Below are 12,009 nucleotides of genomic sequence, written 5' to 3'. Positions count from 1 at the left end.
AGAGTGGGAATAGACAATATAAAGGAACCTGATATCTTCAGGTTCATATGACAGGAGTAAAAAATACAAGAAAACAAAGGGAAAGATTTAGATATTCTTAACACTGTGTCTTACAAATTGATGTGATTTAATCAGAAAAAAAAGAAAAAATAAACAATATGTAAAAGCAGTAGGGTTTATTAACATATTCCAAAAGCAAAAGACGATATTTATAAGGGATGCCTAGCAATTGGGGAATGATTAAGCAAGCTGTGATATATGATTGTGATAGAATATTATTTCACTATAAGAAATGACAAGCAGGATGATTTCAGAAAAATCTGGAAAAACTTAATGTGAACTGATGCAAAGTGAAATGAGGAGAAATGGGAAAATGTTGTCTATACTAACAATATTGTTTGATAAAGAACTATGAATAACTATTTTCAACAATAAGTGATCCAAAACAATCCTTAAGGACCATGATGAAACATACCATATATTTCCAGAGAAAGAACGAAGATTGAATACAGACTGGAACATGCTATTCTTTTTTTTTCATTCTTTGTCTTTTACTTGAGTCTTGTACAAAATGGCTAATATGGAAATGTTTTGTATAATTGCACATGTTTAAAATTCATAGCTGATTACCATCTCAGGGAGTGAGTGAAAGGGGAAGCTATAAAATTTGGAATTCAAAGCATTTTTAAAATGTTTCAAAATTGTTTAAACATATAATTTGGGGGAGAAATAGTATTTTTAATACCATATTTATGCAAAGAAATAAAAGCTAGTATATTTTGGAATGTTCTTATTATTTATGTTGTTTTAGTCATTTTGTATATTGTTTTCCTACTTATTTTTCCCATGCTTCTCTCTCTTAAGAAATAGTAATTATGAAGAATTATTATTTCTTAGCAGCGCAGTAACCTTCTATTACTTTTATATCATAGCATTTGTTTACTCATTTTTTTAATTGGTAGATATCTCTTTTTCTAGTTCTTTGCTACTATAAAAAAGTGTTGTTATGAATATTTAGATGTATATTGGAATTTAAATTAGATTTTTCAAAGATGAGCAAGACAACAACATAATAATATGAGGTAAACTTGTTAAGCCACTTGAGGCTCTCAAAAAGGAGGTCAGTTTTGAGGAATTTTGATAGATTAATATAGAAGTGAGAAATTGGAGTAAAAAATGAATAAAAGAGGACTAGGAATCTATGAGTTTTGTATAACCCTAAAAACTGAACATGTGGTACACAAAGAAAATCAAAGACCTCATAAAAACAGATTTCATTGAAAGTCCTAAATGCTGCATTACAAGACATATAATATATGAATAATGGCCTGTCCAGAGAGATGCTACAAAACCCCTCAATAACAAAAATAAATAAAGTATCTAAGACTCAGCTCTTTATGAATAATATAGGCCTGATATAAAAAATGTGCAGTGGATTATATATAAAAGAGAACATTAGATCCACTGAAAGATTATCCCTGAAAACATTTAAATGTTGCTAGAAACACATTTATGATAACTATGGAAAATAGAAGTAAAAACAGATAATGGAAAATGAATGTAAAAGTATGGTTTGAATAAATAAGAATATTTAATATGGTAAAGTTTGGAATAGGAGTTTGTAAGTTGAAAGTGTTGTTATAGATCCTGACAATCCTGAAGAATTAAAAAATATTTAATTTTATGCATGTATATAGAGAAATGTTTGAACTACTTTTTTTCTTCAAAATGATATTTTGTTTCAGCAGTTTTAAGAATAAAATACCAATATTTAATGTTTTTTGTAGGCAAGATTAGTAGTAGTAAGTAGTTTAGATGTTGAAATTAGAAGAAACTCATGCCAGGTCCCCTCCCTTCCCCTTTTTTAAACCATTTGTCTTTAAGTGAGCCACTTAATATTCCTGGGCCTGAGTTTTATCATCTATAAAATTAATAATATCTAGATGGAATTACATGGTAGTTGAAGTCCTTTCTTTCCAGATCTAGATTTATGATCCTAAGTGTCAATGTCATAAATGTCATGAGATTTTTGTGAATAAAAATCTCCTTATCTTAATATTAATAACAAACAATATCTCTATTGTTTTTACTTTATAAATTGCAGGTGTAAGAACTCCAAATCATTTCCATAAATCTGTACATTACTTTTTTTATTATGATTGTAACTAAGAATTTGTATTTTAAAATTTTATAAATTCAAGAGAGAGGGTGCTGCTATACAAATTTGGGAAATCATTGACTGAAGCTTTCAAGAGGTCAGTTTTTGCATTTGCAAAATTAAGGAATTGGACAACATAATCTTCAAAAATACTTCCAGCAGCAACAAAGCCAATTTTAGACGAGGTAAACAGTATTTTAAGAAATTTGAGTCAACATTGGCTTTTCTTGTGATTAAGAAAAATTTACCTTTTTAAAGAAAATCAACATTTTCATGTCCTGACTTTGGGTTTTGTATCTATTCTTAAGAAGATTGACAGACTAAAACATTATTGTCTAATCATGTTCCTCTCCTGGCATATTTAAATGAAATAACTATTTTCCCTCCTACATGAAAATTTGGGTGAGGGTGAAGTCTTTAAATTTTAAAACTTTTTAAAAGTCAAAATAAAATTTAATTTTTTTAACACAATGCTATGTCCTTCCGAAATATATTAGCTTATCATAATTTGTAAATAAAATTATCATTTTCCTTTTGAATGATTTGATAGATTTATTTCATTTATGTAAATGTGATTAAATAGTAAGAGCTTCATTATCCTTTTTGTAATAGTTTCCATTTGTGTAGTAGGAATCAGGAGAAAGCGAATCATTTTATAGATATTTACCTTGTAATCAGCTTTTCAAGAGCATGTTTATTCCATAAAGTATAGAAAATACTAGCAGACAAGTAAATTAATGAGCAAACATAAGGAAAAAGATGTAAGGGAAATTTTTCATGCTGATGCAATGGGAGAGATGCCAGTTACAGTTTTTTTAATTTTTGTGCCATACTTAATTAAAATTGCTTATGAAAACTAGCTCCACCTTGATTAAAATTTAGTTTTGCAATGCTAATGTTTAATTATCGATAGAATTGTTTAAAATAAAACCTTTTAAAAGTTGTTAAAAATACAAATTAACTTTAACCATACCAACATTTACTCAGGATGTACTGTACAAAAATCGGTAAATTAAATATAGCAAAAATAAAGTTTTAAGACAAGTTCCCTGCTTTTATGGAATTTGCAATTTATTAGAGTTTGCCTCCTGACCAAATGCTGTTTTTATAAATGACTTTCAGCTTATCTTTCGGATTTTAATATTTTAGTAGGTCAACTCTCAAAATTTATTTTAATCTTTGACAAATTAAATAGTAAAAATTATACACATTCTAATTAAAATGCAAGTTATTGTTCTAAAAATTCATTTAGAAAAATGTTTTATCATTTTTCAAAGTATTCCATAGCCTGCTTCAGAATTTCTAATGCAGTTTTCATTTTAGACAAATCTTTTATATACAAGGCACTATTTAAATGTGAATATTCTGAATATGTTTCTTTTCTCTTCAAGGTCTTTGTACTGAAGGCCTCTATCGTGTCAGTGGGAACAAAACTGATCAAGACAACATTCAAAAGCAATTTGATCAAGGTAATGATAAACTACTAAATATAATAAAATCTAATTCTGTTCTTTTTGCTATAAGAATTTAATTGTTTAATTTTTCAGTGCAGTAAGCCAATATATTGAACAGAGTGACTCCTAAAAAAGACCATAGAATTTAATTTCAAATCATTATCATCTTCAAATCCATTTCTTTCGAATTCGATGAGTAGATATAAGAAAGAATGTGAAAAGCTGATTGTTCAACACTTTGATTTAAAAGGATGGAGATAAGATGTTAGAAAAGACATCTATGTCAGTAAAGATTTCTTAAGGCATATAGATGTTTATGTTCACATAAAAACAATTGGTCCCTAAACAAGAAAAAAACCAAAGTATTCCTTAATCGTGAAATAATTGGCAAACTCTTGGCCAGGAATGGAATATACCTAAAAAGTATTTATAATATTATAAATGTATTTATATATATAATGTGTGTGTGTGTAATATTTTATAAATAGAACATATTCTATAATAATAAAAATCTGATAACTGCATTTAATATGTAAACTGAAAATGAAAAGAGGAGGAAATTGCATATAGTTTGCCAAGCTAATTGCCATACAGAATACCCTTAGTGTAGAGTTGCCCAGAAATTAGCAGGGAATTAAACCCAGGAAAGGACACAGCAATAAAATCACTAGCCCCAGATGCCTCTACACAAATGTACAAAGAATGGATTTAAATTAAAAACTACAGAGATTCTAATGCTAGAAGGCAAATTTATCTTAAGATAAATTTGGGGAAGGATATTTTGGATAAAGATCTTGCTGTGCTTATGAAATTTTCAAATGATTCAAAACTAAGACAGCCAAAATATTGGGTGACAGAAAACAGTTTGACAGACTAGCGGTCATTGAAGAGGAGACCTAAAAGGAATAAAATTCATTCGGCTTCACAGGTACAAAATGGAAGAGGGACCGGCTAGATGACAATTTGTCTGTAGTAGCACTGCCAGCTCAGTGGTAGTGTACAATAGTGGAAGAGATGCTGAATCAGAAATCAAATCACCTGTGTTTGAAGATCAGCTATTGGAAATCAATAACCTTTTGAAAAAGCCTCAAATTCTTTTCCAGCTTTACATCTAGTGTTATGTTTTATTGGTGACAGTGTGCAGTATGGCTGTCAGAGTTGTCAATTTAGTTTTCATTAGGAAATCCTGTGTTAGGGAGAAGGTAATTCTTTTTTCACTCTTTCATAGTCATACCATTTCTGGAGCATTATTTTTAGTTAAGCTAGCATATGTTTATTGGAGAGCAATCTGGATGCCTGCAGGTTTCAAAATCATACTAGATGAAGACTAGATGAAGGAATCGAGGGCATTTACCCTGGAAAAGAGAACATCTGGAGAATCATGATTTTTTTTTTCAGGAGTTTAAAGGTGCCTAGTAATTGGAAATTGGAATAAATTTGTATTTTATGGTCATGTGGGACAGAAAATGTTTGTTAGGGAAAACTTGATAATAATAAAAGCTGTAAAAAAGAAAGTAAGTTGAATATTTGGTGGGAAATTATTTCTTTCACTGTAGATCTTCAGTCAAAGGCTTGAATATAATATCAGTCGTATCAAAGGGTTGTTGTCAGGTTCGGATGAGGAACATTTTTGTAAAGTGCTATGTGTTAGCTGTTGTATTGAATGCTAAATAACTACTTTTCAGGCTTATTGTAACAATGAGTTTTATCCTGGCCTGTGTTCCAACTTTTGAGTTCATGTGATTCAGAAGCAAAGCAAGTAGATGAATGTATTCTATAAGGTTAGCTTTACAGAGAAGGGAAAATATTTTTTACTCTTGAGTTTAGAGATAAGAATTTTGAAAGGAGAATTTTACATTGAATAAAAGAAAGCTAGAATAGAGACTTCAATCAGGTGATTAGAACATAGTGCTAATGAAATTAAATTTTACAAATTTGCTCCTTTGTATGTGATCCCATTCAGCTGTCTCAGAAAAATGTGTAACCATTTTGGGTTTGGGGGGAGAATGAATCAGTGAAAAACAAAAAGAAAACCTACAAAAAAACCCCAAAACAACCAGCAACAGGTATTGATCAGTAGTGGTATGTTATATGCAAAGTAGGGCTTTAAAAACAGCCCAGGAAAAACTAATATCAGATTTTTCATATTTATTTTATTAAGTGCTTTTGTGGTGGGAGGAGGGTAGAGCAAAAAACCTATGATTTCATTGGAATGGGGAGTTCTTAGTGAGCAACTTTCTCTACAGTTAGAGAAACAATCTACAGATTGTTACCTTGTCTGCAATTGAGAGGCTTACCTGGCACACAAAGATATTGAGACTTTATAGAATTTACATTGGCCAGTGTAGTTGAGGTGGGGGTTGAAATCAGTTCTTCTAACTTCAAGGTCACTACATCATGCTACCTGTTATTTCATTAATTCATAATAAATTAGAAAGATAGCCTTTTCTTAAGTGAAAACAGGATCAGATTTGTTGCTTATTTTTCTAAAGCATAATTCATTCTTATTTTTTAATGATGTTTAGATGTCAAAGTTAGTGTCCAGATTAATCAAGAGGGCAGATTTTATAACCAGCTAATTATGCTTGATAGATGCATAAACATCCTTTAAAATTATTTGTTAAATACCTAAGTATCTTTCTGCTTAGAGATTCTTACTACACAGAAATATAAATTTACTAACATTTTTCACTCATTCTGTTAAGAAATATTTCATTTTCTACATCAAATTAATCAAATGACCCCATTTTGAATATTAAATAAAGAGGCTTTTAATTCATTGAATTTATTGAATTTATTTCAATAGTTTTGAGTTTTTAATCACTTGAATTTAAATATATGTAAAATATTGCAATACAAATTCTGAATGATCCTGTGGAAATGTTTTGTGCTTTTTTTTTTGGTAGTTTGTATGTTTTTTTTTTAATTCTCTCTGTCCACATATTATATAATAAGTGGTAGAATCACTGAATGATGGTATAGAGAGATAAATGCTTAAATTTTTTTTCAATTGTTGATAGCATGGCTGGTGATCATTTTATTAATGCAGAAGAAAAGAAAATGCTGACATGTTATTGTGATAATTATAATTCATTCATGTACACCTTTTAAAATCCTAATCAATAGGAATTATAGGACAATTGACACAAAGGCTTTCAAATTTAAGAAAAGTCCTTAAAGATGTAATTGGTAAGTGAGATTCAACCTTTTGGACATATTTGAATGTTTAATGGTAATTGACCTTATGTGTAAAATACATTTGACTAGTTTGCTTAAAACAGATTTCCAAAAGCATCTTGTTTTTATAATACTTCAGCTGTTAAATTGTCACTTTATTTTTGTTTTGTAGATCACAATATTAATCTAGTATCAATGGATGTAACAGTAAATGCTGTTGCTGGAGCTCTGAAAGCTTTCTTTGCTGATTTGCCAGATCCTTTGATTCCATATTCTCTTCATCCAGAGCTATTAGAAGCCTCAAGTAAGTAATAATCTTTTGCCTTTTGTGGATTATTATAGATTACCAAGTAGTAGGCATTAACTTTATGATACCTCTAATAGATTTAGTTCATTTTAGCAATTTAGCCTTTTTGAAATATATTTTGCTAGAACTTGAGGATATTCAAAAGTAGTAAATCTATCCATTACAGAGACATGTAGACATTCAAGTAATTGAAGCCATAAAATTACACTTTGGTTTTCATTATCAGAGTTTTTAACAGATAATAGAAGTTCTTAGCAGATTTTTAAGGCAGTGGAGAGTGTGTGTGTGTGTGTGTGTGTGTGTGTGCGCGCGCGCACGCGCACGTCCCGTGTGTGCATGTGTGACAGACAGACATAGATTTTGGTGTAATTTGGCTAGCTGATAGAAGCCATTGATTGCATGGAAAAGCTATGTTAAATTTTTAAGATATCCATTTCTTTGATTATTTGTAGTGATCTACTTATTTATTATACATGTGTTCTTATAGAGATAATTAAGTATGTAACAACTTACATAAAATGGACCATTTTGCTGATCTCTGCTTTAAACAATTTTTACATAATTTGAATTTGCCTGTGGAAATGGGGAATGGAGAGGGAAGTAGGAAAGGAGATGCACACTCATCGAGGCAGGGGGCTACCACATAGTTCAAGGCTGCATGGCAGCCAGAGACAGAGAAGCGAGAACAGGAAGAGAGGGACATATTGGGGCTGGTCCAATCATATTGAGGTCTGACCAGAACAGACACCCAGTAGGAGTGTGGGAAAATACATATAGAAGTCAGACATGGACAAAAGAGGGTGGCTGATAGATAACTCAGAGACAGAGGACAGATTGAGTACTAGAGTGTGGTCAGAGTGGGGTAAAAGTTTCTGCCTTGGAGGTCTTAAGCCAACACCAGAACTGGTGGTAGGGATGGTCTCTCTACTTTTATTCTGTTTTCTCTTGGAAGGATTTTTTTGTTAGGTTGTTTTTGTTTTTTTGGGAAATGAGCAGGCTATGGAGGGGCAGAAGCAGAAAGGGAGAGAACATAGTAAAATTCTGTAAATTTATTCTGTAAATTCTGTAAATTTTTGTAAAATTCTGTAAAATTATTAACAGGTGTTTTTGAAATACAGATTTTAAGAAGTTTTTAAAATAAAACTTGCATAATGCCAATTTATATAAAGTGGGAACTATCTGTATATGGAATTTTAAAAGTGATAGTGATGTTTTGACTTAACTAGATAATGGAAACATTACGCATATTTTGGTTTCCATTTCCTAGATAATTTTTATTATTAGAGAATTTTCTTTGTATAATGCATATGATGGTGATGAAACTATTTGGAAATCAATAAACATAAGAGTTTATATTGGAAAACATTTTAACTCTGACTTGATTTCTTCTGTTGAAACCTGTTCAATTTGGTAGCTAGACCATTATTGAAATAAACTCAATTCAATAATGGTCTATCAGTATTAAAACTTTTATAAACATTTGACTGGGTTTAGAACTAATATATCTATAATAAAAAAATATACTTATTTTAGGCATGTGATGTTAACCATATTTCTAAATATACTTTTATTTATGTCCTTTTACTCTGAATAAAACATTTATTGTCAGTGTTAATATCATTTTTTTCCTTCTGTAGTAGGAACACATCGATGACTTCTTTCATTGTACATTTAGAGTATATATAGCTAATGAAATTTGGTTAGATATGTATGCAAAAATGTATACATATATGTGTGCTTATGTGGTTATATATGGTAACACAACTATGTCTTTACAGCAGCTTATGTGACCAACTGGTTAGAAAAAGACAAAACCATCTCTTTTAAGGTGAAAGGATTTATTCCATCTTCAGAATTATATCATTCTGTAACATTTTCAAAACTGATCAAGATTTTTTTTTTTAATGATATAATCCTTACTTAACAAAGACATCATACTCTGATTTAAATACCGGTTTCAGTGAACATAATATCTGACGAGACTTCTTGGCATCTTATACTTTTTCTTGGCTGATGTTGGAGGAAAGAATAGTTTTTTAGCATACCAGCCAAAATGGCAGAATAAGATGACACAACACACCTAGTTTCCCCCATAGCTATTCCAAGAAGATCTAACAAGCATTCCAGGCTGAATAATGATTAGGGAGTCGGAGGAAAACCAGTGTCATTTTTCCCATCTAAGATCACAAATTCAATGTATAGGCAAGTGGTTCTGTCTTGCAGCTGTGGAAACTGTGGCTTAAGACATCTAACCCAAACTTTGGATTAAGAATAAGACAATGATGCTATTGAGCTGGAGAGAGGATTACGGATTCAGCACCTAAAAAAAAAGACCACAGAACTGTCCAGTTGATCCACATAGTGGGTCATTTACTCAGTCCTTGGCTTAGAAGAGTACTATAGCATTATAGTTCTGACCTCATAGCAAGATTAACAACTTAGCCCAGGCTTATAACTAGGGTTAGGCTGACTAGCTGGCAATGTCTATATATGTTTTCTAAAATCAGAACAAAACAGTGAGTTCACCTCAAAAATTTAGAGAATGGATGAGCAGGCAGCACAGTCACTCTGAACTTGCAAAACCTTCTAACTAGCTTGCAGGGCTAGGACTAGAAATATCTACTGCAGCTCTACTTATAATTAAGTCTGCCTTTGTTGTTTAGACCTAAATCTGAGTCTGGAGGGTAAATAATTTAGGAGTACAGTAATCAAACCATGCATTTGATTTAATCTTATAAAGCTTGCTGAAAATTCAGAGCTTCCTCTTTCAAAATATCTCTATGATTCTTGAACATAGTATATAATACCTTGAGAATGTAGCAAAAAGACTTCAGATCAAATCAGTCTGGAGCTATATAAAACATTGAAAATCCTGCCACACGTTTGGAGAGTTTGTCTATAACATAGGTTCCCAGTCCAGCAAGTAAAGCTTAGAAGAATGATAAACAAAAAAAGATCAAGATATATTTTGGTGACAGCAAAACACAAACTCAGAGGAGGAGAATCATTCAAAAATGCCCATTCTCAAAGCCTCAGAGTTGTACACAATTTGACCAGATAATTTAAAGTTTATTTTCAAAAAAAATTATATTTATAATTATAATTTATATAATATATATTATTATTATACTAATAATGTCAAAAAATCTGATTAATATTACAAATGAAGTGGGAACATCAGAGAAAGACTTGGAAAAGGTGAGAACTACAAAAGGAAGACTTGGAAAGAAATGTAATAACACAAGAGATATAAATTTTATCTAAGTAAGAAAATTAAAATAGACAAAGCTGAAGTTAGCATGAAACCACAAAAAATATTAAAGCAAAGTTTTAAAAAAGAAAGAAAGAAAGAAAATTTGAAGTATTTGTAAGCTGAGCTGGCAAGCAGATTGAGGTAATCAATGGATTACCATAAAGCTACAACCAAAAAATAATCTGCATATCATACTTGTAAGAAAGCTCCCAAGATCTATTAAGGGCAAAGTAAAATAGAAATAACCTGCTATGTATTGCTAGAAAAGTTTTGAAATAAAAACTCTTAGAAACATCGTAACCAAAATACATAGCATTCAGATCAAAGAAAAATGCGGAAAGTGGCAAAAGTCCTTAGTACTAAGAAAGCAAAACCACAATCAAGATCACATGTGATTAGGGACCAAAAAAACCCAACACTACACAAATGATAAATCAACAGAACAAGAAGGAAAAATTTGAATACTATCCTACTATTTGAACACCACCCTCTTCTCCCAAAAAGCCTAGACATATATGAAGAAATCTTAAAAAATGATAATTGCCTATATTTCTAAGAATCAAAGGCACAATGGAAATAGAAAGAATCCATCAGTCACCAAAGGGTCCTCTTAAACTTCCTGATCTATATCTAATCAATGAATGGGAAAATTAGGCAGGTGACCTTGCACAGCCTTCCCTCACTTAAATTCAATTCACTTGCATGTCATGGTACCACTATGCTCTGTGATGTCATGGTCCTTTCAAGAAAAAAAGACAAACACTTAGTCAACTCCTTAAAGAAACTTCAAAATGAGTACTCTCAAAAATGTAGCAACTAAACAGAGCTTCCAGATCAAAGTTAAAAAACTGGAAGCAGCCAGAATGAAAAAATTCAATTAGCATCACACATTGTTTAGCAGCCATTACTACAAAGGACTAGAAAACAGAATATGATGTTCCTAAAGATATAGGCTTTTAGGAAAGAATAATTTACTCTACAAAAGCTGAGTATATATCTAATTATAAGAGAAAAAATATAAACCTAAAATTTATAAGTCATTCTGATGGAAATACAAGAGCTGAGTAGAAACTTTGACATATTAGCTTGATAATAATGAGAAGTATTAAAAAGGTAAATAACTGTCAATAATTTGGAGGAACTCTATGTATATCACTATTGTCCTCAGTCACAGAGGACTTAAGGTGTGATTTTGATGTGTTTGATCATTTAAGGTTATTTTAGATTATTTAAGATTAAGATATATGAAAATCACTTGTAAAAAAGTTCTCTCTTACAAGTGATTTTCATATATTTCATTTAAACTTATTTTATTTAGGAGGCAGTTCAGGAAGCTAGGAAGTTATAAAATAAATACCTTTTTATATCATGCCATACTGACCTAAGAAAATATAGGACCCTTTTAGGACTTCTATTATAAAATTAAGTTAGAAAATTAACTTGTTATGACTAATGTGAAATTGTGTATAATATGATTGTACATGTATAACCTATTATTTGCTCTCTTGGGGAAGAAGAAGGGAAAGGAAAAAGAAAGGGAAAAAATTGAATTCCAAATCTTATAAAATGAATGTTAAACTTAAATCTTTACTTGTAACTGGAAAAAATAAAATACCATCGAGTGGGGGGAGGAATTTTTTTTTTTTAATTTTGTTTTCTC

General features: G+C 30.7%; 1 protein-coding gene across 2 annotated transcripts in view; it reads left to right on the top strand.

Annotated features, from left to right (window-relative positions):
* The window catches only part of ARHGAP5 (Rho GTPase activating protein 5), a 106,663-nt gene that overhangs the window by 83,541 nt on the left and 11,113 nt on the right, over positions 1 to 12,009 (top strand). For both annotated transcript variants that reach the window (XM_051977280.1, XM_051977279.1), the window contains exons 4-5: positions 3,550 to 3,627; positions 6,962 to 7,093. In XM_051977280.1, coding sequence (XP_051833240.1) covers positions 3,550 to 3,627; positions 6,962 to 7,093 — 210 coding nt within the window. The remainder of the gene's footprint in view (positions 1 to 3,549; positions 3,628 to 6,961; positions 7,094 to 12,009) is intronic.

The sequence above is a fragment of the Antechinus flavipes genome, chromosome 2 (genome assembly GCF_016432865.1).
Source record: "Antechinus flavipes isolate AdamAnt ecotype Samford, QLD, Australia chromosome 2, AdamAnt_v2, whole genome shotgun sequence".
NCBI classification, from domain to species: domain Eukaryota; kingdom Metazoa; phylum Chordata; class Mammalia; order Dasyuromorphia; family Dasyuridae; genus Antechinus; species Antechinus flavipes.
This window is presented reverse-complemented; position numbering and strand designations above follow the sequence as displayed.